The 27700-nt window shown below is 41.9% G+C and overlaps 1 protein-coding gene across 2 annotated transcripts in view; it reads right to left on the reverse strand.

Annotated features, from left to right (window-relative positions):
• The window catches only part of LOC144679104 (nucleotide-binding oligomerization domain-containing protein 1-like), a 40100-nt gene extending 12897 nt beyond the window's left edge, over positions 1-27203 (reverse strand). The window contains exons 1-9 of one of the 2 annotated variants that reach the window (XM_078539409.1): positions 26943-27203; positions 23524-23748; positions 15992-16166; positions 12285-14094; positions 9993-10076; positions 7732-7815; positions 7549-7632; positions 4508-4591; positions 496-579 (exon numbers count right to left, since the gene is read on the reverse strand). In XM_078539409.1, coding sequence (XP_078395535.1) covers positions 496-579; positions 4508-4591; positions 7549-7632; positions 7732-7815; positions 9993-10076; positions 12285-14094; positions 15992-16166; positions 23524-23709 — 2591 coding nt within the window. In that variant the 5' untranslated portion in view covers positions 23710-23748; positions 26943-27203. Of the gene's footprint in view, positions 1-495; positions 580-4507; positions 4592-7548; positions 7633-7731; positions 7816-9992; positions 10077-12284; positions 14095-15991; positions 16167-23523; positions 23749-26177; positions 26255-26942 lie in introns of those variants that run through there. The other variant, XM_078539410.1, reaches the window with a different exon arrangement.
• Positions 27204-27700: the final 497 nt, after the last annotated feature.

The raw sequence follows: 27700 nt of genomic DNA on the forward strand, positions 1-27700 counted from the left end.
ATCGTTATAAATCCAGAGGATTCTTCACATTAAACAGAATAATATAATTATTAATACATTTTTTAAAATTTGATAGTTACATTTCAACTTTCAGTTCAAGTCCACACATGCAATTATATTGAAAATGGATTAAGGTAAATTTGTGAACTTAAACTTGCCTTTAACTTTCCAGTGGCATAATAGGGTTCTCAGTAAAAGGAAAGCTTTAAATTAAAAATATATATTTGTGTACTTCTTATAAAATGTTTCTTTAATTTAGTTCTAAGTTCTGAATATGCTTAAACATCAAATAAACATTTCCTGTAAACTTATGATTCTGACCATAAGAAAATGTTGTCCAAAGCTGACTTTTATTCAACTATTTTTGGATTAAATGAACAGTAAAGTACATTTTTCTCTTAGTGATTGTTTTTAGTATTAGTTTTTAGTCTACAATTGCCATCAGTGTTCAACCATCAATCAACATTGACCATCTTTGTAAATGCCTGTTTGTACCAGAATATTTTCAGTGAGCTGTTCTTGCAGAGTGCCTTTGCCAGGTGTTTACTGCCCGCTGATGAGATGTGGTTTGCTGCAAGGCTGCGAAAATATGGAAGCAAGGGATTTATTTACTTTTTTAGTAAATTCAGGCCCTGACTGTTTTTATAATTCAATGAAAGAAACCAAAAACAATAATAATATGCATTTATATTTTCCCCTCCCCGTTCAGCATTCCAGAGGGACCATTCCCTCTGTGACATCCAGGTCCAGTTCTCGATCATCCCCACCACCCTCTCCCCTTCCTAGTGCAAACGCAGGAATTGTAACACGTTCCCTTTTACTCCCACCTTTCCCACCATCCAGGGCCCCAAACACATCTTCCAGCTAAAACAGTGATTTACAAGTACTTCTTTCAATATAGGCAAAGTTACTGCTTGCTATACAGTCTGCTCTACAGAGACCAAAAGCAGATTGGGTCACCACTTTGAGGAACACCTCTGTTCAGTCCACAAACACGATCCTGAGCTTCCAGTCATCAAATTGTTTTAATTTTCCACTTTGATCCCACTCTGACCGCTCTGTCCTCAGCCTCCTACACTGTTCCAATGAAGCTCAATGTAAACTCGAGGAACGGCATTTTTTCTTTCAGTCAGGCACTTCACAGCCTTACAGACTCAACACTGAGTTCAACAATTTCAGATCATAACCACTGCCCCTGATTTTTTTTCAAATGACAGCTGTTGATGATGCTACTGCTATTCCCATTTACACCTCCTCTAGACCCACCTTTTGTTCCTTTACTTGTCCCATTATCATCTCTTTTTTTGCCTTGCACATCACGCCTTTTGTCATTTGATCTCTCCTGCCTTCAACCCTATCACAGAGCTTCCCTTTTTGTTCTATTGCTCCCCCTCTTGTTTTCCCTGCCCCTGTTTAATCCTGTTTCATCTCTAACTTTAGCCATTGCTGACAAAAAGCCATTGACCTGAAACATTAACTGTTTTTCTCTCCACAGATGTTGCATGAGCGGTTGAGTATTTCTACCATTTTCTGTTTTTATTTCAGATTTCTAGCATTCATGTTTTTGCTTTTGCATTGATATAGCACATTTCAATGTAAAACATCCCAAACCACATAAAGAGGTAATGGCCTGATTCTTCCAAGATCCAGGGTGGCGAAACCTGGACTTAAGCCTGTGACTCCCATTGGGACCCATCAGAAGTCCTGACGCTCTCACATGCACTGTAGTTACCTGAGAAGTTTAAACTTTCAACAAGCTGATTTGCGTTGCTCAGAACACAATGTGAATGTCTCTTACACTGATCCCAGTGTGGAAGACTTGGGCTAGATACACACTACTTACCCAGATACTTACCCCGGAAATGTTACACAGTTTAATGTCTGGTGTAATTCAGTGATTGGCCAGCATACTGAGCACCACAATCACTCACCCCAAGCCCCAACCGACCTGACCCGACCCGACTCTCTCTCCCACTAGCCCCCCACCCCAACTCAACCCGATTACCCCCCAATCCAATCTGACAACTCCTCCCCCCCCTCCGACCCCGGCAGGCGGGCAGCCCACATTTTACAAAACCTCATCCAAGGGCGGGATTAAAAAGGGTCAATAGCACTGCCAGTGTGTGTAGTGAGGAGTTTAGGAGATAATTTACTGCTGGTAGCTTATTTGAACTTGACAGCGTCATCTCTGTTCTGAGCTTCATTCTTAGCATTAAAAGGCTTTGTTTCAGGACTCATTGGTGTCTCCAAGGTCCCAGAGGATTTTGATCATATGGACCCTTCCAGGTATCAGACCTGTTACCCTGGTAATGGGGATTGTGGTCTCCGCTGGTGGTACCTCCTCTGAGGAGGAATAAAGGGGCAGAATGGGGAGGAGGTCAGGTGTCCCTGTGCAGCTTCCAGAGGATTAACCTGTGGGAGGAGAGGTGCAGGCACAAGGGGTGCAAGGCCAGCAGTCCAAGGCGGAAGGGGCCGCAGAAGACGCCACTATGCTGCTGCCAGGGTTTACAGGTGGCAATGCAGCTATCTCAATATGTTCAAGGTGCAATGCCGAAGGAGGCTCCGCCTCTCCAGGGAGACTGTGACCTCCATCTGTCAGATGATTGGCCCTGAGATCAGCTCCGACTGTGTGGTTGGACACCCCATGCCAGTAGCTCTGAAGGTTAGAGTAGCCTTCAACTTCTATGCCTCCAGCTCGTTCCAGGAGTCAGTGGGGGATCTTTGTGGAGTGTCCCAATCAGCTGTCCACAGTTGCGTCAAGCTGGTAACAGAAGCTCTGTTCAGGCAGGTAATGACATTTGTTCAATTCCGTACGGAACAAGACCAGCCAGGCTGAGTAAGCCAGAGGCTTTGCAGCAATTGTTGGGTTCCCCCATATCCAGGGTTTCATCGACTGCACACATGTGGCCATCCAGGCGCCAGCGGGTCAGCCGGGTGCCTTCGTTAACAGGAAGGGATTCCACTCGAGGAATGTCCAGATAGTATGTGACCACACGACGCAGATTCTGCAAGTCTGTGCAAGGTACCTTAGCAGCTCCCATGGTGCTTACATCCTCAGACACTCACAGGTGCCAAGGCTATTCAGTATTGCAGCTTGACTGGATGGATGGCTGCTGGGTGACAAGGGCTTATGACACCTCTCCGCCACCCAAGAACAGAGAGCAGCATTATAATAGGATTCATGCCTGCACAAGGGCGGTGATAGAGAGGACCATAGGTCTTCTGAAGATGCGCTTCTGATGCCTGGACCGTTTAGGGGGAGCACTACAATACTCTCCAGAGCGGGTGCCACTGATAGTGGTTGCATGCTGCATTCTCCACAATCTGGCACAGGCAAGGGGGATACCCACTGGAGGAAGAGGATCTTGAGGCAGCTCCACAGGCCACAGAGGGTGAATCCAGTAGTGAATCAGAAGAGGAGAACAGTGAGCAGAATGCTGAGGGTGTGGAGGCAGACCTCTGTACCCTTCATAGAGGCAGGGACGCCTTATTCCAATGCTCCTTCAGCTAGGCTGCCAAAGATCTGCTTCCACCTCATGCCAGGGCTTCCGCCTCCATCCTGGATGTCCGAAGTGACCCTTTCATTTAAACCCAAAGTCCACTCAGTACCTGTGCAATAAAGTTCAGAGCCACTCACATCCAGCATTACATACTGGCATACCCTGCACCAATAAAATAAAAACGTGAAGCATACTCAAGCCATTACGACAAAAACAAAATTTATCTCATTTTGACAATCCAAAAAAATTTACGCAGCCTTCTCTGGTCTTCATTCCAATAAACATGAACAAAGCATTACACAACAGAAGATCACCCGTTTCCAGTCCCTCTTGTGCTCATGGTACCTTAAACTTATGTTTGTGACTGCTATGTCTTGCTGCCTACCCCCCACACCCCCCTTCGCTGGCAGTGGCACTGGAGACATTTTCTACATTACAACAGTGACTACGCTTCAAAAGGCACTTCATTGGCTGTAATGACGCTTTGAGATGTCCTGGTCATTATAGAAATGAAAGTATTTTATTCCTGCTCCAGTTCATGCTTGGGCTTCTAGTCCTTGGAATGTCACGCAACAGCTGTTGGTGCAAAACCACAAGCAAAAGTCTTCAACTGCAAGGGACTCGGCCTTTGTAAGGTAAGTGCAGTAGCATTTATAGAAGCCATCTGAGCAAATGCCACATGGCTGAATGTCTCATGATCAGATGCCATGTAGTCAGGTGGCATACGGTCAGAATGTCATGTGATCAAATCTCCAAGAATACCTCCAACCAGAGTTGGATATGAGGACATATGTTCTTACATTCCACTTTTTAAGGTAATCTTCCAGCACTTTGGTGATGAAGGAACTGATTGGGTTCTACTTTCTTTCCCCCCACAGTTATCTTTTGATGAAAAAATACTTTGATGTGAATATATAGAATACATTTTTTGACATGGCACATAAATGCTTCTACAAACATTCAGTAGGTTTTGCACACAAATACCACATGATAATGAAATTAGTTACCTCAGATTCTTCAGACTGTGGTGATTCTTCAATGCCTCTGCAAAGGCTTCAGCTCCTCTGTCTCCTATCTGATTTCCCCAGAACCTGCCAATCATTAAAATTTTAAATTATCAGGTGAATTGTTTGAGATTTTCAAACTGTAGAATAGAAAGGAACTTAAAAAAAAGTAAACATTTTCTGTGATAAAGATGTTCAATACAGCTGCATTGATTGCAAGTGTTCATGGTAAAGAATAAACCTGTATTTATATATCACCTCTCATATCCTCAGGATGTCCGAAAGTATTTTGCAGACCATGAATTACTTTCTGAAGTGTAGTCATTGTTAAAACGTAGGCAGACATGGTGACCAATTTGCACACACAAATGGAAAAAATGGCTACGTCGGTGGTGCTGGTTGAAGATCAAATGTCACCCAGGATAATTCCCTTGCTGTTCAGCTTAGATTATGTGCTCAAGTCTTTGGAGTGGGACTCAAACCCATGACCTCTGGACTCAGAGGCAAGGATGAGACCATGAAGCCAAGCTGAAACTGATGTCTACAGAACTGGATTCTCATATACCAAGACTTCATCTCTGATCCTAGTTTTGATTGATAAAATTGTACATTACTCTCTAGCAATCTGCCCCTCAGCTGGGCTTGCTAGCTGGCACATGCTGTGGATGTGGAATGCTACTTAATGTGGGCTGAGAAGGGAAGGAAATGATTAATCAACTATCATTAAGACCTATTCAGCACTGTGAGGTAAAAATACTGACAGATCAGCAGTCATGTTGAGGCTAATTTTGGCCTATGTTGTTTTTATTCTCTGACACATTGGGGATGGTGCTGAATGTGAAAGGTGTGTGGGAAGAAAATGAGGGAAGAGGAAAGGGAAATGAATGAGAAAATAAACATTTTTTCCCATTCTCTGGCTTTAATAGAGCATAAATATGAAGAATTCAACTAGAGCACCGTTTTCCATTGATATCTATTAGAAAACCATCGTTTGAATAAATTGATGTAAATAATTTTCTGACACCAAGTTAATTTCAGGATTAATAGTCATTTGGAAGTACCCAACTCGAGTATTGCTGAAAAAAGAGATATGTCGAAGCTGTTCACCTTGCACTCATCAGGACATTTCACAAGAATACCAGATGTAAAAGGAACAACAATTTATACTGTATGAGAAGAGAGTGCTGATTGGTTGGCAAGTGCGGATTTAAATAAATCTTTGTTGGGTTCAATGAGAAGCATGTCTTCCATGGAATGACACCTAACCTCCTACCCCTTGCATATATCCAATATGTGGATGATACGTTTGCTATAATTTAATCTGCAGCTGCATGTAATAATTTCCTTACATGTCTTAATAGGCTCCATCCTGCGCTCAAATTCACCTTTCAAATGTTACAGTCAAATGAACTTCCTTGACGTACTAGTTAACCTGCCAAAGGGTTCTCTACCATGGCCTACCACAAGCCTACCTTCATTGGTCAATATACGTGTTGGGATTCTTACAGTTCCACACACACTATAAGACTGGTCTTATCAGTAACCTTGTAAATAGGGCCCAAGTCATTTGCTCACCATGCAAGCTTGTTGCTGAAATGAGGTGCATCAGAGGCATCCTGCAGGGTAACAGCTACCCTGATCAGATCATTTCACACTGTATATCACGCAAATTCATGAACAGGCCTAAGGCCATCACTTTTGGCCCTGAAAAGTGCTCAGTCTACCTCAGATTACCCTGGAAGGGCAAGGTATCTCAAAAAATTTGAGCAACAGGTGAAGCTAGCTGTTTCACGCTGCCACTATGCAGTAGCATCATGAGTGGTATTCACCACTAACAGGATGCTGCTGTCAAGCCAAAAAGACGTTCTGCCAATCACACAAAGGAGTAATGTGGTATATGAATTTCAGTGCCAGTGTGATGGCATATATAGGCCGTACATCCCAAAGACTGGCAGATCATATCAAACAGCATGTCTCAGCCGCTGTTCAATGGGCAAGGTATAGACCATATCCAACTGGCCCGTGTTTGTAAAATTCAAAACACAGTGTTCAACATTAGATGTAATTCCGTGACAACATTTGCTAAACTGTCAGTCAGACTCGCAATGTGGCACATTTGCGTGTGCTGGAAGCTACATATATTAATACACAGGGCCCTGTTCTTTGCAAACAGAAAGAACATGTACACATATTGCACCTGTTTCATCTAAACAAAATAAATAACAGCCATTCTCTGACTCATTTCTCAGGGAAATGCCTTGACCAATCAAGGTCAAGCTGCCTGGTTTAAAATTCAAACAATGCTTGGCAGTTAACTGTCAGTCACATCAATTGGTGCATTCTCCATGGCAATGCCTCCATGGCAGAGTCCACCTGTCAACCGATCAGCACTCTCTGTTCATACAGTATAAATTGTTGTTCCCTTTACATTTGGTATTCTTGTGAAGTGTCCTGATGAGTGCAAGACAAAAAGTTTCAACATGTCTCTGTCTCTTTTTACAGCTATACTCAAGTTCAGGACTGCAAATATTAAATTTGAGTTACAAAGGTGAAGAAACAAAAATTGTGAAGTAAGACATTATGTCTGAGGGATATTTAGCATGCTTCCTCTTTTTATTGAGTCTCCACAGATAGAAAGAAAAATAATCTGTCAAAGCCTATTAACAAGGGAATACATTCAACTTCTTTTTAAGCTGCATCCAATCAAAATCCCTATATGTCAAGTTTGGCAGGCCTCCGCAATACACAACTAAAGTCATTAATTATGAGTTTTAATCTCCTGTCTTTTATAGACCTCTTCTTACAGGAGTCTCCATAGGGTAAAATATATCACAGGTGTCAACACATGAAGATTGCGTTAGTCATTCACTGCTATAATAGAGATCTCATCAGGGGAAATATAATGTTTTTCCAATATGTCAGATCTAGTAACACTGTAGGACTTTGGAAATAATATTTTGGCAACCTCCAGTCAGTATACATTTTAGCTCCTCCACACCCCCTATACCTCCCAACATGCCAGTACACTCTGCTATCCAACTTACCCAGTATCTTCAATAGTTTTACTTTTTTGGATTGCTTTGGCTAGGTAAGTTCCTCCTTCATGGGTAATCATGTTAGCTCCCATCCTATTTGAAGATAACGGTATAATATGAATCATTTTGCAGTTCTCTGAAAGTGTATTTTCAGGAGGAATAACAGCGTGTAAACACAATTAAGTGACTCACTTCAAACAGACAAGACTGGGGCAACCTTCAATCAGCTCAGCAACATCCCTCGCACCAACATCACTTATGCAATTCCTGTAAAGTCTGAAATAGAGTAAGCACCATTGGACTTTAGCTGTTCAAAAGCAAGTGTCAAATTAACAAACTGTGAGGTAATTATGGGCAAGAAGGCCATTCAGCCCATCTAAGTCCATCCATCTGGAAGGACTACAATGCCCATCTCCCATTGCAGTATCCAATTGTTTCATAAAACCATAGAATCTTGCTACACAGAAGGAAGCCATTTGGTCCATCAGGCTGGCTTCTTGAAAGAGCTATTTGATTAGTCCCACTCCCATGCTATTTCTCCATAGCCCTCCAAATATTTCCCTTTCAATATATTTATCCAATTTCCTTTTCATGCTATTATTCAATCTGCTTCCACCACCCTTTCAGATAATACATTCCAAATTGTAACAACTCACTGCATTAAAACAATTCTCCTCATCTCCCTCTGGTATTTTTGCCAATTACTTTAAATTTGTGTCCTCTGGTTACTGACTCTCCTGCCAGTAGAAAACGTTCCTCCTTATTTACTTTATCAGGGTTATCCCCTTCCCCACCCCCCCACCTTTATGAAAATGTTTATTAAATATTCCCGCTACTCTAAGGAGAAAAATCCCACAGTCTCTCCACATATCCGAAGTCCCTCAGCCCTGGGTTTGGCCTCTCCCACTCTATCTGACAAACTGTTCAATGTGCTGAATTGCATGAGGATGAGTTTTTCTGACATTTGTTCAGTTCTTCCAAGTATTACCATCATCTGTACCAAGTTCAAATTCATCTGTGTCTCCCAAATCTTTGGCATTTATTATATTTTGTGTCTTAGATTAGTCATATACTGTATCCCTAAGGCTGCGTCTATTGATGCTGCAACACTAGGGGGAGTACTTGCCACACGTGCAGAGGCAGTCAGTGGCATCATAGTGCTGCAAAGTGAAGCACTTTTATGAGACAGACACTATCAACTAGGGCAAAATGATTTGAAGCAGAAGCACTTTTCAGCACTAAAAACTAAATGGTCATCATTGAATATTGAGAGAAGGAGCTAAGACCTACTGAGAGCACGGAGCTGAGGTGGGGAGGACACGTTTTCTCAGCATAAATTCACAATCAGTTTATAAAGAATGAATTTCCAACTTGCCTCTGGCATAAAACAGGTGTTGTGGATTGTCCACCCTGCATAGGAACTGCTTGATGTTCATCCCACTGACTTTAATGGAAATTAAATTCATACGTAGTTAAAGTGTGCCTAAAAATATGAAGTTCCGAAAGAAATCAATCTAATTTGCATTTGAATGAATGGATGAAGGAATACTTCCTGCCCCCCTGAATCTAAATCTGACATCTCAAGCCACCTCCTGTTATTAGCGGAGGATATTTGTTCACATCCCAGTGCAGGGAAACATTAATGTTTAACAGGAATCAAGCCAGTTGGTGAAGTCAAAACTAAGACACAGAGCCTTTCCTTGCTGCGAGAGTTTATTGACTTTGTCCAGTGTCAACATTCCCCACCCAGTGTCCCAGCTATCCCCTTTTGATATGTGTTCAAATATCCATCATCTGTTTCCCTTAACAATGTAATTGACATTAACAAAGCCTAACAATGTGATTGATAAGACATTGACTATTAACACCTGACAATCAATAGGTGAACCATTGCGTGCTTTCTGTTTTGGTTTAACTTAGATTTTTTTCCCCTTAATTTGGTACATGAGGCATAACCCTGTGGATGGGACATTTCCACCTGCCTGGCAACCTTTATGGAAGAAAAGACTTACATCCGTGTGGCGGCTTTCACAACTTCAGGACAGCCCAAAGCGACTTACAGCACTTTTTTGAAGTGGGGCCACCACAGTAATGTAGGAAACATGGCAGCCAAATTGCGCACAGCAAGCTCCCACATACAGCTAAATGACCAGATAAGCTGCTATAGTGATGCTGGCTGAGGGATAACTATTAGCCAGGACACCTGAGCTCCCCTGCTCTTCTTCATCGGATCTTTTCTGTCCAACTGAGAAGCCAGAGAGGGCCTGAGAGAGTGAAGTACTTTATCTTCCGGACAAGCCACAGTGAATGAGAGACTTTATTACTGCAAGGGAACATGTGGGATTGTGGATCTAGGAAGAAGTAGAGCAAAACCAGGAGAGAAGAAATATAATCAAGTTTTAAAAAAACATTGTAAAATACCATGCAGGCATATTAGGATCACATGCTCTCACCCGAGTGATTTGATCTTTTGATGCTTTTTGAGCTCTTCTACCAAGATATGGACTCCGTGGTCTGTGATCTGATTTACACTCAGCCTATTTAATTTAAAAAGACGCGTTAGAAGCAGACTAACTTATCAACAACTACTGTTCTAAGCAAAGACAATATTTCACGTGCAACTTCAGAAACACGGCTAAATTTTACCAGCCCTATTGTACGGACTAGATGGCAGGAGGGTTCTTAATATGGCAGGGGAAGGTGTGCAGAGGGGAACCTGACATCATTCCACTGCCCTGGCATATTACCAGCAAAAGGAATGTCAGCAGTGTGACCACTTGAGCCATTAAAGTGTCCAAACAAGGGCCTCTTCTCACCCCTGCCAACATTTTGCCCAAATCAAAATGGCTCACCACCACATGGGGAGACTGCCAGGTTAAACCCTGGGGTCCTGATAGGCCCATCTTTCTAGCTGCTCCAAGGCTCACAGAGGGCCCGCCACCCCTCCCCCCCCACCCCCCACCTCCAGCAGCAATGGCTACCCCCACGCCACTGGAATATGCCCCCCTCCATTCCCCAAATGTTGGAACCTGCCTGTCAGCACCCAGCTTGCTCAACAGAACTTACCTCATCTTTGAGGGTGCCTTGGCATTGAGGCACCCTCTCCCTCATGCTGCAGCCTCAGCAGTGGCCATCGCCAGCCATGGCATACGAACATACAGGCAAGGAGCAGAAGTAGGCCATTCGGCCCCTCGAGCCTGCTCCGCCATTTAATAAGATCATGGCTGATCTGATAGTAACCTCAAGTCTGCATCCTGCCTACCCCCGATAACCTATCACCCCCTTGCTTATACATTCTGATTGGGCCAGCAGCCCTATGCGAGGCGAGCTACCATCCTCAACTGGACAACAGTCTTGGTGGCACTATGTTAATTGGCCACTGATTGCAAAATGCCACCCAGGGTCCCGCTGGCATATCTAACAGCTGCTGCTTTGATCCTGGTGATGGGAATCCTTCAATACTATTTGTTTAAGAAATCAAGGTACAACAAAGTAAATTACCAGATAAACTAGTTAGTTTACCTTGGCTTGGGTATACAGAGCATAATTTCAGAGTTTATAGATGACTTGAAACTCGTTGATAAATAATAAAGATTGGTGAAATGGGCTGACACATAGTGGATCAAATTTAACTTAGCAAAATGGGAAGTGATGCATATTGTTAGGAAGAGAGGCAATATGAACTAAATGGTACAATTTTAAAGGGAACAGAGAGATCTGGTGGTGTCTGCATACAAATCTTTGTAGAATAGAGGACAAGATGAGAACATTGTTTTTTTAAAAAATAAATCACATGGAACCTTTGGCGTATTAAAAGAGGAATAGAGTACGAGGGCAAGGAATTTATGTTAAACCTTTATAAACCTCTGATTAGGCCTCAACTGGAGTATTTTATCCAATTCTGAGCAGTGCACTTTAGCAAGAATATCAAGGAGAGATTTACTTGAATGCTACCAGAGATGAGGGACTACAGTTATGTGGAGCGATTGGGTTAGCTGAGGTTGTTCTCCTCAGAGCAGAGAAGATTAAGAGGAAATTTGATCATGAATGGTTTTGATAGAGTAAATAGAGATAAATTGTTACTAGTGGCGGAAGGGGCAGTAACCGGGGCGTTGATTTAAGGTGATTGAGAAAAGAAAGATTTTTTTTCCTAGTGAATTGCTGTGATCTGGAATGCATTGCATGAAAGGGGGGTGAAAATTGATTCAATTGTAGCATTCAAAAGAGAATTGGACAAGTGCAGGGCGATAGGGATAAAACAAGTGAGTAGGATTAATTTGATAGTTCTATCAAAGAGTAAACATGGGTGCAATGGTTAAATGGTTCTATGATCATTCTATGATAAATAAATGTTGGTCAGGACAGTGGGGAGAACTCCCCTGTTCCTCTTTAAAATAGTATAATTTTCTTTAAGTGGAATTTTTACGTACTGTTGAGAGGGCAGATAGGCCAGACTTGGTTTAATGACTCATCTGAAAGATGACATCTCCAACTATGCGCACTTCTGTAGTATTGTAGCGACGTCTAGGTCAACTGCTCAAGTGTCTGAAGCGCAGATTGAACCCATGACGATTTGACTCGGGGATGAGAGCACCAGCTGGGCCAAGGCTGACACCTTAAAACGAAACCTAATCCTGTATGACAAGGGTGAATTCTAACATCCCAAGTATTGATGGTTCTATTGAAAGCACCTCAGTTGCATGTGATGGGGACAGAAAACACCAAAATCTGGGTGTGGTGCTTACCTGAGGACTGTGAGCTGACTGAAACAGGAGAACATTTGTTCCACCCCATAATCATTGATGTTGTTGTTGTCCATCTCCAGTGCAAGGGGTGCTCGGATGTGACGCAAAATAAATGCAAGAGCACCACAGTCAGCAGAAGAAACGTTGCAGTAGTTCAGCTTTATGTAATCGGCGCAGATAAATTTGGCTGCCAGCTTGGCTGTTGCTCCATTCTGCATTTCAAATATGTACCTTATCAGCCATATGAAACGTGGTAGCAAATGAACCTTGCAACCATCTTCAAGGCGTGAGCGAGGAAGACTTTTCAAGTATGTTTTCATACAGTTGGACAGGTAGGACATTAGTACTGATTGCTTTTCCTTAATAGTTCCAGGAGATGCGAGGTTGAGCAACAGATCAATATTGCGGTTGGACAACAAGCCACAAAGGAACAACATGGTAAATTGCAGATGTTCACTGAATGGCTTGAGGATATTTGTAGAGGAATACCTTGAAGGACTCAAGAAAGCCAAAACCAAATCACTTAGCTTATTGTTTGACGGTATTGGTACGTTACCATTATTGAACAGAGCAAGAAGGTCCCCTGGATGGATCTCATCATTTAGAACTAATGAAAAAGCAGTGAAAAATGACTGGAGTGTTGAGTGAATATATTCATATGTCGATTGGTTCCCACATCCATTATAATGGCCTACAGTTTTGATGAAGCCCAGCTGTAAATCCTCTTCTGAAATCTTGGCTGCTGCAATTTTGTCCTGGCTGAATACAAAATTGTGGTTTTCAATGCCTTTTAGGGCTAGTTTGCTGATCCGCATTAAAGCTTCCTTTTTGGTTGTGAACAAATTTACCTGGCTTTTGGCATTTTTCCGATTTAGCTTAGTCTGAGAAGAATGGTTGAGGAAGACCTCAATCATCACCAGGTAAATATCAGTCAGCGTAACAGAATGTAATAACTGCTGAGGGCTACACTTGGACTGAAAGTGTTCGTAACATTTAAATATAATCCAGCAAAACAACGGCACTGAGCATAAACTGCACAAGTGAGGGTTTGCCTCCAGCTGGGTCAAAACCGAGGTTTGATGTGCCTCATTTTTGAAGAACTTCTTCAAATACAGCAGTAAATGGTCCTTAGAAAAGCCTTTCAGTGTCACTCTCTTTCTCACCATTCTCAACGGTAGCTCTGTGCCAGTTCGTGCTGTCAATAATTTTTTGGAGCCTTTTAATAACTTTCCATGAAGAAGGTTCATCAACAGGGCCACAGGATGCATCGGGTCAAAGGGCGAGGAGATGTCAGGGATATCATTAAGATCACAGTCAACATTAATTTCATCAAACCCGTCCAGTGTGAAGAGAACAGAAGCTGGGTGTTGTTGGATGTAGCTGAATATCTCATCGGCATCTTTATCGGGGTAACAGTTGTATTTGAACAGTAGATCTCGGAGAGAAATCTTATCTTCCTCCTTAAAACTATTGAATATTCGACATCTAAATCTGAAGAAGAATTTAACATCAGCACAGAGCCCCCCTTTGGACCACAAGTTCTGAAGTCTCTGGAGCAGTATGGTCTTACCAATTCCAGCATCACCAGTTACAAACACTGTTTCTGCATCTTCATTAATGACTCCAGTATCACTGAACAAATCCTCCAAGTGTGAAATGCTTCCTTTGGTTTCATTGACTGCGTTGATTAATTCCATAAGAGTCTCAGTGTAAGTATCGTCAAACAGAGTATCTTCCTTTTGGACATATGATGAAGTGAACCTTGTATCTCGTCGCAATTCACCTCGGAGCTTTTCAGTATACTGGCACACTGAAAGACATGTACAATACAATAGTGAGAGACGTTGTGACTAGTTATGTCAATGAACTGATTGTGGAAAGATTTATTTTTGTCATTACTTCCTATGGTATTTTCTTGAACCTGAAATAAAATCTTCACAATCATTGGAGAAAAAAAATATTTATTTTAATCCAAAGCAGTGTGTAACTATACCTTTTGCTTCAATGTACTAGAATGGCAAAGCTTCTGTTAATAATCTTCATTTGATATAAACTTTCTACAGTGATTTATTTTGAATAGAAATCATGGGCAGGATCTTCTGGTCGGCGAGCGCTCACCGACGCGTGAAATGACACGGGATGACGTCGGGTGGAACTCCCAGCATCACCCCGCGTCATTTCCATTTTCAGGTCGGAAGGAGTGCAGCCGATTCAGCTTTGCACCCGCCGACCTGTCAATGGCCTATTAAGGCCATTGAAAAGGTAATTAAGGTCATTAATGGGCCTACCCGTCCAACCTTAAGATTGGTGGGAAGGCCGGGAGCCCTGGCGGGCTTTAGAAAAAGCATGAAACCTCATCCACGGGCGGGATGAGGTTTCATGAGGGTCTTTAAATTTTTATCACATCTTCCAATGAAAATTATGGACATGTCCCAACTCATGTGACACGGTCACATGAGGGGACATGGCAGGGAAATTTTTAAAACCTCTTTATTTAAAGTTTTAAATCAGAGACGATCTCCCTGAGGCAGCACTTAGTCTCAGGGAGATCTGTGCGCTCTTTTGCGCGCATGTGCGAAAGAGCACACTCCTGGCTGAGGGAATCCCGCCCCCCCCCCACCACGCCCACACAGGGAGCACATAGCTCTTCTGAGTGGACCTTAATTAGCCTGCCCACGTAACATGGCGGCGCGCCCCCAATTGGACAGCAACATCGGATGGAGTATTCTGGTTGGACAGCGAACAGAGGAGGCATGAACTAGCTACAGGGCAGACTGGTAGAGGTCTGGAAACGGGCTGTTTGACTGTCTCTCAACAGCAGAGGAATTGCTCTAGGTTGCCTATTATGATAAGAGGAAAGGACATATCAAAATTGATACACATTTGTGAATTAATTATTGCCACTATTTGTTTTTAGCTCATGTGCATTTATTTTTGGGTTATGGTCATCACTGGCAAGGCTGCATTCATTGGTTCTCACTGGTTTTGTCTTGAGAAGATGGCAGTGGGCCGTCTCCTTGAACCCATGCAGCCTTTGTGATGAAGGTGCTCGCACATTAGTGTCAGGTAGGAAATTCCAGGATATTGACCCAGCAATAATAAAGGAATGGCATCTAAGTCAGGACAGTTACTGTTGGACGTCATATTGTTCCATCATTTTGGCGCTCTTGGAGGGAACGAGGTGCTGTCAAAGTAACCTTGGTAAGTTTCCTGCATCGCATCCTTTAGATTGTACACAACACAGCCATGGTGTGTCAGTGATGGGCGGAGTAGATATTGAGATTTAGCAGTACCAGAGTTTTAAAAATACTCAACTGCTGTTCCAATCGCATCAACTGCTCTACTCTAAAACGCTATCATTATTTTTATTATCATTTGCTTCATTTCATAATCATGAATAAAATTTGTTTCTGTGATGTGACAGTCACATTGGCTTGAAGGAAAGTGTTTATATAGAGGAGATAATAGGTCAAATGATTTTCTCTGAGTATTTAGGGTTTCTACAATGTACCGCAATCACTAGTTATGGCATTGATGTGTTACTCATTGTGAGATAATGGTATAACTCTCAGCCACACTCACTGCCCGAGCGATCACAGCAATAGATTGCCTTCTGGCAACAAAAGTACGAGATCGTTGTTGAATTAATTCTCGGCCCTGAATCTTTTGATTAATCCGGGAGCCAAATGCATTTATGAAATACTCACCGGCATCGGTAATCAGTACTGGTTTATTCAGCAGGTGGTCTGATGGGCAGTAATGAATTTCTCTTAACCAAGGATGAAAATCTGAGTAAACCTCTTTAGCACAACTCAGGATATATAGGAAGAATTCTGCACTTTCTTCTCCTTTAGCTGAGATTATATCCAATATTTTACGAACCTGAAAGTTTTGTTTTAAAAGAAGGTTGCATGGGTAAGTATTGAGCTGGTTCATTTTTTCTGCTCTACGTGCTGCAACAATTTAGTAAAAGTTTTAACCCTGGCAAAATGATTTGTTTTGTCACCGCAATGAAAGGAAACGTTGAATCCTATATCTCATTCATAATGAGACGCATTCATAAAGGCCCTTGTCAGTCACGTGGGACTGAAATGAGGAATTTCTTCATACAAAAGGTTGTGAATCTTTGGAATTGTCTACCCCAAAGAGCTGTGTATACTCAGTCATTGAGTTTATCCGGGACAGAGATTGATAGATTGTTGGATACGAAAGGAATCAGGGGATATGAGGATTGTGCAGGAAGGTGGAGCTGAGGTAGAAGATCAATCATGATTTTATTGGATTGGGGAGCAGGCTCAAAGGGCTGTATGGCCTACCCTTAGTTCTTATGTTCAATTGGCAGATCACCTCAACCCTGCATTATTTTTGAGAACTTGCTGGATTTGCTTATTAATTGATTATTACACTCACCATAGAACATTAGGCTTGTACTTAACAGTGTTAAGTACCATTTTAATCATGTGATAGTTGTTAACCAATACTAATCAACCTCTCGCCCAGAAAGAGAACAATTTAAATTGCTCAATCTTATTCCTGTGCGCAGCCAATATTGTTAGAGATTTTTTAAAAGGTGGAAAAAATATTTATTTTAATTTCTATCTCTTTTAATTCCCTCAATCCAATCTTTATTTCCTTCTCTTTATTTCTCTTCCTGTACCCAATTTGACTCTAATTCTCCCACCTTCTCAGTCGTCCTTTTGTTTCTTTCTCAATCTGAAAATCTTGTTGGTTAAAGAGATACACTGTTGGTCCCATCTGCCCTGTGGTCTTTGCTATATGGTTATCAGAAAACACTTCCAGCAAGTTGGGGCACAAAAATATTTTTTTGCTGAAAGGTATAGAGAAAAGGCCAACTAACTGGGCATGCTATGAGTTACCACAGTCCGGAAAGATCTGGTCCATTGTATAATTCATAATTAATATTAGTTATGAGCTGCATGAAACACAGTTGATTGATAATTGCCTGTGAATTATACAACACACAGATTTGGGAACCTTGCAAACTTCAATTCCACAAGGATGGTTTACTTAAAACAATGACAGAAACATAGAAAATAGGAGCAGGAGTAGGTAATTCAGCCATTCAAGCCTGCTTCACCATTCAGTTTGACCATGGCTGATCCTCTATCTCAAAGCCATACTCCTGCTCCCTCCCCATATACCTTGACACCTTTAGAGTCCAGAAATCTATCTATTTCCTTCTTAAATATATTCACTGACTTGGCCTCCACGGATTTCTTTGGGAGAGAATTCCATAGGTTCACCACCCTCTGAGTGAAGAAGTTGCACCTCATCTCAGTCCTAAACGGTCTAACCCATGTCCTGAGACTGTGACCCCTTGTTCCAGAACCCCCCCGCACCCAGCCAGAGAAAATATCATCCCTGCATCCAGTCTGTCCATCCCTGTCAGAATTCCGTGTGTCAATGAGATTGCCTCTCATTCTTCCAAACTCCAGTAAATACAGGCCCAATCTCTCCTCATACGATAATCCTGCCTTCTGAGGAATCAGCCCAGTGAACCTTCACTGCACTCCCTCTATGGCAAGTATATCCTTAGGTAAGGAGACCAAAACTGCATACAATACTCCAGGTGTGGTCTCATCAAAGCCCTGTGCAGCTGCAGTAAGACATCCTTGATCCTGTACTCAAGTCCTTTCGCAATGAAGGCCAACATACCATTTGTCTTCTTAGCTGCTTGCTGCATCTGCATGTTTGCTTTCAGTGATTGGTGTACAAGGATACCCAGGTCCCTTTGTACATCAACATTTCCCAATCTATCACTATTTAAATAACACTGCCATTTTGCGTTTCCTACCAAAGTGGATAATTTTACAATTATCCACATTGTACTGCATCTGCCATGCATTTGCCCACTCACTCAACCTGTTTAAATAACCTTGAAGCCTCTTAACATCCTTCTCACCACTCACATTCCCACCAGGTTTTATGCCGTCAGCAAACTTGGAGATATTACTTTTGGTTCCCTCATTCAAATCATTGATACATATTGTGAATGGCTGGGGCCCAAGCACTGATCCCTGTGGTACCCCACTGGCCACTGCCTGCCACTCCAAAAAAGACCCATTTATTCCTACTCTCTGTTTCCTGTCTGCTAACCAATTCTCAATCAATGCCAATATACTACCCCCAATCCCATGTGCTTTAATTTTACACACTAACCTCTTATGTGGGACTTTACCAAAAGCTTTCTGAAAACCCAAATATGCCGCGTCCACTGGTTCTACCTTATCTATTCTGCTAGTTACATCCTCATAAAACTCCAGTAGGTTTGTCAAACATGATTTCCCTTTCATAAATCCATGTTGATTTTGTCTACTCCAGTTGATATTTTCTAAGTGTCCTGTTAACACATCCTTTATCATAGACTCTAGCATTTTCCCGACTGCTGATGTTAGGCTAACCGGTCTGTAATTCGCTGTTTTCTCCCTCCCTCCTTTTTTAAATAGTGGGGCTACATTTGCCACCTTCCAATCTGCTGGGACTGTTCCAGAATCTGCAGAATTTTGGAAGATGACAACCAACGCATCCATTATTTCTATGGCCACCTCCTTTAGTACCCTGGGATGTAGATTATCGGGCCCTGGGGATTTATCAGTTTTCAGTCCCATTAATTTCTCCAGCAGTATTATTATAGTAATACTAATTTAGCCTGTTCCCTAGACGGTTCCTCGACATACCGGTCCAAAAAAAAATCTGGTACTCACATACTGGTCTAAAAAAACCATCTCATACACATACAAATCCTGATCATACAACATATGAAAATTGTTTTCCACACACTTTGTTAAGCTCATTGTTTCACATTTCTCAATGTCTCAAGACAATTTGGGTGTCCTTTCTTTCCAGGATGAGAAGGCCCAGCATCTCTTGCACAATAAAGCAAGCACCGACCCTACTCAGCACCAACATAGCCACAAACAGTCCAAAGAATTTTATGAATATGTTTGAGTAAGGTGGGATGGAATGGGTGAATCACCAGTCCCTGAGTAGGAAGTCAAAAGTTCAGTAAATCATATGAGTGTGAAATTTTAATATGCGTCTACCTGAACTGTGAACACAGCCAATGTACCTTATAGCAATGGTTTGCAAACTGGGGTCCACTTCAACTGCCATGGTTTTCTGTAGTGAGTCTTGTATTTACTTGTGACAGGAGGGGAGGTGGAAGGCTAGTTGCTGCTGTGATACTATGATGCATTCAATTTGGCCTCTTGCAGTGAGCAAGAGCTATTATAATGCTGCCTGGCTGCTGAGTATTTCCAGCATTTTCTGTCTATATTACTTTCTGGTTGATTTCCTTCTTGTAATTGTATGAAAGTTGTCAGTTTGACTTACTTAAATCTTCCACTATGTTGCAATAATGTAAATTCCTTGAATGATTCAATAACACTGAGTTATTGAGCTGATTTGCACAGCGAGTACTTTGTAACAAAATTGGTGGGAAGGAAAATCGTATATTTATGGGAAATTAGTTTTTAATCTTAAAATAATCTGTTTTGATCCTGTTAAGGGTGTAAATCAGTTTTGAGAGTTGTTAATACTGTTTTGGCCAAGAGCTGTGCATAATGAATGTGATCTGTGAACTGGTTGTGTATATATGCCTTTAACAAGCGATTGTTAACCACATGAAAAACAGTTTAGTTGGCATGCACTGGAATGTTAGAGCAATTATACTTATCGTTTATCTCTGATTTGTCTAGTCTGTCTCATCACTATTTATATCAGTAAAATAGTCCACAAATTTCTCCTCTCATCATTACTTATTTCATGAAAGCATTATTAAAACACTCTTTAAATGCAGCACTTTTGTGTTATGAGTGCAATATTGTCTTATAGTTTAGATGCGAGGGTCTGTGATTAATGATTCATTTGAAAAGGGGGTCCTAAAAGCAAAAAAGGTTTATATTATAGATTTTGTCCTTGCAAAGGTTGTGCCTTGATATAGAATATGGAACTGTTGTTATGAATGTGAGGTTTTATAAGATGATCACTTGGCAGTACAGAACTTGAGTATTGCTGAAAAAAAGAGACATGCTGTCAAAGCTTTCTGTTTTGCACTCATCAGGACAGAATTGCAAGAATGCCAACAGTAAAGGAAATTATAATTTACACTACATGAGAGGAGAGTGCTGATTGGTTGGCAGGCGGATTCTGATTGGTAGAGGTGTTGCCAGAGAGAATGCACCAGGGAACAGGTGCTCCCATACATTCCAAAAATATGTGGATAGTATCAAGCACAGTACTAACAGTACCCAACCAGCCCATGCTTGCAAAACTCAAAACATGGGACAGAATTTTATGAGTCAGCGAGCGGGGGTGGGGCACACTCGCCGACACACAAAATGATGTGCAGTGACATGGGGGGATCTCCCAACGTCACCACGCCCCATTTAAATTTTCAGCAAGGCAGGAGCGCAGCAAAATCAGTTGCGCGCCCGCCGACCTGGCAATGGCCAATTGAGGCCATTGACAGGGTCAATTTAGTAATTAAAGGGCCTGCCTGTCCAACCTTAAGGTTGGCGGGCAGGCCAGGAGCCCCGGCGGGAACTAGAAAAAACATGAAACCTCATCCACGGGCGGGATGAGTTTTCATGTGGGATTTAAAAAATTTAAACAATGGTGTTGTGAAAATTATGCACATGTCCCAAACTCATCTGACATTGTCACATGAGGGGACAGGTTAGGGAAATTTTATTTTTCTCTTTTTGTCTTTTTCACATTTAAAGCCGATCTCCCTGAGGCTGCACTTAGCCTCAGGGAGATGAGTGCGCTCTTTCGTGCGTATGCACGAAAAAGCGCACTCTCGATTTTGGGACTCCCCTCCCGCCCGCAGAGGGAGCGCATAGTGCTTCTGTGCGGACGTTATGCTGGGCGGGCCTTAATTGGCCTGCCCGCATAAAATGGCGCTGTGCCTCCGATCGGGGGCGCCGATTGGAAGCGTGCTCGTACACACCCGCCCATCAACCTCCCCCCCGACAGGGGGAAAATTCAGCCCATGGTGTCCAACATTAGATGTAATTCTGCAATCGAACAGCCCTTGATAAATAAGCCTGATTGTGCTGAGAATTACACTGACAACCAACTTTAAGGGGCTGAATTATCCCCCCATCGGGGGGGAAGTTGATGGGCGGGCGTGTGCGGGTATGCTTCCGATCGGCGCCCCCGATCGGAGGCGCGGCGCCATTTTACGTGAGCGGGCCAATTAAGGCCCGCCCAGCCTGATATCCACAGGGAAGCGCTATGCGCTCCCTGTGCGGGCAGGGGGGGGGGTGGGGGTTATGCCTAAAATTGAGAGTGCGCTCTTTCGCGCATGCGCACGAAAGAGCATACTCATTTTCCTGAGGCCATGTGCTGCCTCATGGGGATTGCCTCTACTTTCAAAAATATTAAAAATAGAAAAAAAAATTCCCTTACATGTCCCCTAAAAACTTTATTAAAATTTTAAAAACCCTACATGAAACCTCATCCCGCCACTGGATGAGGTTTCATGTTTTTTCTATTGCCCCGCCGTGGCTCCTGGCCTGCCCGCCAACCTTAAGGTTGGATGGGCAGGTCCACTAATTACTTTAATTGATCCTGTCAACGCCTCAATTCGCCATTGACAGGTTGGCAGGCGCGCAGCTGATTTTGCTGTGCCCCTACTTTGCTGAAAATTTAAATGGGGCGCGGTGACGTCGGGAGTTCCGTCCGACGTCACCGCGTGTCATTTTACGTGTCGGCGAGCGGGCCCTGCCCCTGCTTGCCGATGGTAAAATCCTGCTCAAGATGATCAGTTGGGCTCACAGTGTGGCTCACATCCACGTGCTAAAAGCTACATATATTCACATAGGGCCCTGTCCTAAGCAAACTGAAGGAGCATGTCCATGAATTAAACAAAATTCAATTAAACAAAACTTTGGGGGACAGCCATTCCCCGATTCATTCCCAATGGCAGTGCCATGATCAATCAAAGTCGAACTGCCTGATTTGAATTTAAACAAAAGCTTGACAGTTAAGTATTCCCATGCATTTTCCATGGCAACGCCTCTACCAATCAGAATGCACTAGCCAACCAATCAGCACTCTCTTCTCATGCACTATAAATTGTTGTTCCTTTTGAAATTTGGTATTCTTGCGAATCTGTCATGATGGTGCAAGACAAAAATCTTTGATAGCGTGTCTCTTTTCTCAGCAATGCTCAAGTTTTATAAGATGGTTAGATTTTAAACAATCTCCTTTAATTCAAGGTAAAATTGAATAGTTGAGAGGGGCATGAGACTGCCTACTAGTTCTTCCCAGTGATAAACTCATGTAATCTGGTTGCCATGAGGACAGAGGCTCAGGTGAAATCCTACTGAAAGCAAGGTGGAGACAAAGGAAAGGGCAGCTGGCCTTACTGCTGCCCTACTTACTCATTCAGAAACCCTAGACAGTGAGAGTGAGTCCCGGAGAGAGAGACAGGAAAACAGGAGCTGCCATGAACAGCAGAGGGAACAAAATGCTGTTTCCCATTAGCCACCAGGCAGGATGCTGATGGGAACTTGTTCTCTGGTCGAAGAGACAGGAGCTGTGAAGATTTAAGGATACTGGAAGATTCGCCTAGGCGTGACTGGAAGAAGGAGTCACTGGAGTGGGCCTTACTGCTGGAAGTCAGTTCAGGGATTATCAGAAGATTGAGGGAAACAATTTATGATGGATACTGGATGTAATGACTCAGCAAAACGAGGAGGTAAGCCTATTGGAAGCTGGGAGTCACTCTGGACTGGTTCCTATTAAGATTACATTCTGTGGAGAGTGCGGTTTAACTTATAAACTCAGTGTGGGGTTTTCAGTTGTGTTAGGAAGTTAAGGAGGGGATAGCTTTTCTGTAGTTTAGTTTGTAGACAACTAATACACTAATATTTTGTTGATGTTTTTTGTTTGTTACAGTAAAAGCCTTAAAACATCAAATCTTGCCATGTGATCCTTTGAGTCAGCCACTGGGAATTCAAATCTCTTGTCGGTCTGCATGGGATCATAACACTGTATAACACTAAGGTGAAGTACAGGTTGCTAAGGATTTAGTATTGCTGTTGGATGTGATAGGAGTAATCAGGGAGATGCATTCGGTATCACATAGTTATTATACCACACAGTAAACCAGGTGGGCTTACGCACCTTTTGCTACAAATAACATGCACAATTTCCAAATCCTAGCTACCCATTGTAGGTAAATAACCTGTAATTTCTTGGCTAGCTGTACCTTTTCATGTCGAGTTATACTTTGCTGTATGAACTCAGTATCTTCTAGCGTGAAGTATTCCAAATGTAGCAGGTTATCCAGGATGCACTCAGTGTTTTTAATTCCATTCACTAACTCCACCCGATGTACCATGAGGAGATCAATGTAAGAGGCAATCTGTTGTTTATGGACTACTGTCTGCTCCATAGTACTGTCACGACTTTGTGAAAATCAGAATCCACTTTCCTAAAGGAAGTAAACATTAGGATAACTAGTCATTTTACTTTAATAAATTGACCACAGTCAGTTGATAAATACTAATGTTTTGCTCCTTTACAAAATGGTGTTGGAGTTAGGAGACTTCGGAACCTTACTCCACAGAGCTCCCTAGTAGTAAAAGCCTGCAAACACAGTGTGATGGTTGACATACCCAATGTGCCCATACTTGCAGCACACTGCCCTCCTTCATCAATGGAAGAGAGAACTGACTCTTTTTTACTTGATTGGATAACTGCAGTCAAACAGAACATTTTCCATTCTTCAAATTTTTTATGACCAATAAGCAAAAAGCAAATTTACGAAAGCACAACTTTTTTTTATGTTCCTATGATTTTCTCCTGGATTGCTTGCAAGTGTTTTGAAGATTAATTTCTTGTTCCTGAGGACTCCAGGACAATCCTAGAAGTTCTAAATGCTGATGAATGAAAGAAGGGTTTTAAAATTGAAGAGCAAACCTCTCTCAGCATCACATGTACTTGGCGATTGCAGCAGCTTCCCCTCTGTATAACCTTAATATAGATCAAAACTTCTTCTGCAAAATAGAAAGAGCACAGCTGGGAAGGGGAAGAGAGATATTGCTCAGTTCTGTATTTTTAAATTGTTGCAAACAGAGCAAGCATTGTGTGGAGCTTATTTTTGGATGATATTGGGTTGTGGCTACTTTCAAAATCGGTTAACCAACGTTACGTTAAGCTAACTTTCGCAAGCATCACGTGAGCCTCTTTCCTATCCATTGTGTTGTGTAATGGACAGGGCTTTGTATGTTCTGGCTATAGAAGTTTGATTTGACTTCTAAAGATTAGACAGGTCCTCTCTACTCTTTCTCCACCTCTTCCCCACTCCCCCTGACACCTGCTGGGCATTGGTGCCAAATGCCCTTCAATACCACTCAATTAGTCACTTTTTCATCTGGAATTTCAACAGCCTATTTAGCCATGGAGGCCATCGAAGCAGATTCTATTCCCTGTCCTGATCTGAATTTCACACTTACCTTCTTGATGCCTACTTAATTTTCCCCTTCTCGAGCATTGCAGCTGAATTTGGTATCTCAACTGGAAATTCACTGAGGAACTTCTGGTCTGGATTGTCCAGTTGCACACCAGGTGATGTATTCATTCATCTACCAGGTTAACAGAATATTTATGATATCCCAGGTTTTGCGCTAAAAATAATTGAGATGCTCTTCGTGCTCACCCTTATTAAAGGGTAAATCAGAGAGCAACTTCTGGCGACTACACAGTTAAACATGGAAATCAGGAAGTTGCCATTTTGAGTTGCTCTGTTCCTCCAGAAAGTGTGCTTAACTGGTACCTCACCAAAAGACTCCCCATTAAAATAAATGGAATCACATGAATTAGGAGTACTTACCCATTATTTACCCACTTAAGACACCAAAAAGGTTCGAGCTTTAGATTCAAATGTAAGTGAATTTTTTAACATGATTAGTCATTACCATCAAATAATCTCACTGGCTTTGAAAATTAACTTTTATAAGTACGGAGTCTCATTCCTTCAGATTTTTATTTTAGTTTGAGATTTTTAAAAATTTAAACATTTTTTTGTATTTCTTCTTTCTTACTTTTTTCCCTCTCTCTTAATCCCATATTTCTCTCTCTATTTTGCTTTCTATATATTTGACAATGAAATAAATGTTCCAACTGGCAGTTTTTAGTTTAGACTTTACGTGGTTCAGTAAGGATTCATCAGATTGATTAAGGAGACACATCACTATTTGAAACGAAAATAGAAAATGCTGGAAAAACTCAGCCTGTATGACTCGAAATGTTAACTCTGTTTTTTTGTCTCCACAGATGCTATTCGACCTGCTGAGTTTTTCCAGCATTTTCTGTTTTTGTTTCAGATTTCCAGCATCCACAGTATTTTGCTTTTATCTTAGTACACCAATATTTGTCCTGTTCACACAGATCTCATATCCCCAGCGGAGTTTGCCTCACTGTTTTGTCTTTCTGCTAACAGCAAGTTCCAGTATGGAAGCCCATATAAAGTCTGGGGTACAAGCGTCAGTTTAACAAATGATCGGCACCATTCATCCATTGCTGACCACAAAATCTAGGCCAACCTCACAATGTCTCACAAACACAAGTGACATAGTTTCATGATACAATAATAACATCAATGTTTATACAGTGCATTATCAGGTTGAAACATATTGAGATCACATAATTCATAGCCTAGAAAGAAATCATTTATCCCATTGCACCTGTGCAGCTTATATGCTAAAACAATAAAAAAAACTCTTCCCATTTCCCGACTCCCTTCCGCCTTGCTCAATATCTTCTTCTGATTCAAGTTTTTAATCCACTTTTCTCCTTAAAGATGCAATGGTCTCTGTCTCGACCGCTCCTTCTAACAGAGCATCTCAAGCTTTGACAAACCTTTATATATGAACATCCAAAAAATGGGTTGGAAAAGATGAACAAGCCAGCAGCACACCATGATGACCTGAGTGTCATGACTAAACACTTCTCCCTCTGCAGTCAAGCAATTATCTGGGAGAAGCAAACAAAAAATGCTGAGGGAAAGAAAAACAAATAGAAATTTCCTTTAAACCCTCTCCTCCTTTAAACTCTCTCTCTCATTCTTTTAGTGTCAATTTTAACTTGTGACTGATTGATTGTGACCAAATGCTTAAAGCAATAAAAGCAATACTTTTGAAGGATACTGAGACTTGGGTAGAGGAATGGAGCAGCAATCTTCCACACGCACACACACACAGTAACGAGATGAATGAGCAGTTTGTCTTTTTCCTGTTATATTACTTGAAGGAGAAATAGCAGCTACAGCAATGGGAAGTTAATAATATCTTTAATATCCACGTGAGCCAATGGAACAGGGGAACAGAGCCAGAGTTCAATGACTCACCTGAAAGACAGCAATACTGAATAATTCAGGACCCACTCCATACTAATCCATGGTATCACCATTGATTAAAGTCAAAAGTCTGAAAGTTACACGGCCTCAGTTCATATGGCATTTAATGAAAAAAAATTCTGCACACTTCTTGTCAAGTAAAAATACTTGACTGTCTTAACATTCAAGCAATACTGCTGCTGATTATTTCAACCAAAAAAAAAACAAGTTTAGAGCCTGTACTGAAATCATTAGTACTTAGAACTACAAAGTTTTACCCTCACACTTGCCTGATTCTCCCAGCAGTACTGTGCAAGCTTAACACTGTGTGTTACACGGTGTTTATCTGTGTTCCATGTCTTCAAGGTCTTTCTTCCTTCAAAATAGTTGTTTTCACTACAATACCCGAGGAACTTGAGTTTTAGACTTATGCCAGTTTTGTGCCATACATAATTATTGACTTTCTTCAAGTTTTAAATAGGAAATGCTAGCATTCTTTTTCTATCAGAGATTGTTCAATGGGTTGTTCCTTTTGTTCCGCTTTGTTCACTGAGTATTTCCAAAGGGGGAAACTGTCCCCTAAATGAACGTCACCAATGGCAGTCTGACAGGATGTGAGAATCTACTTTAAGGTCATGTGGCAATGACATCCCATGATTGTAAGAGATAACCTGCAACTGACTGTGATCAAATTGTAACAGCAATTTCACAGTAATGTGAGCTAGGGATAGTTTATTTCTATGAAAAGTAGCGGAGTATTCCTCTAGGTTACCAAAAATGGCTTATTTTATTTTAGCTTCTCCAAAGGCTTTTTAAAATGTTCTTTCATGTGATATGGGCGTTGCTGGCTAATCCAGCAGTTGTTGCCCTTCCCTAATTGCCCTTGATAAGGTGGTGGCGAGCTGCTTTCTTGAACTGCTGCAGTCCATGCGGTGTAGGTACAACTACAGTGCTGTTTGTGAGGGAGCTCCAGGATTTGATCCAGCAATAGTGAAGGAACAGTGATATATTCCCAAGTCAGGTGGTGTTCCCATGCATCTTCTGTCCT

The sequence above is a fragment of the Cetorhinus maximus genome, chromosome 3, assembly GCF_964194155.1.
Source record: "Cetorhinus maximus chromosome 3, sCetMax3.hap1.1, whole genome shotgun sequence".
Lineage (NCBI taxonomy): Eukaryota > Metazoa > Chordata > Chondrichthyes > Lamniformes > Cetorhinidae > Cetorhinus > Cetorhinus maximus.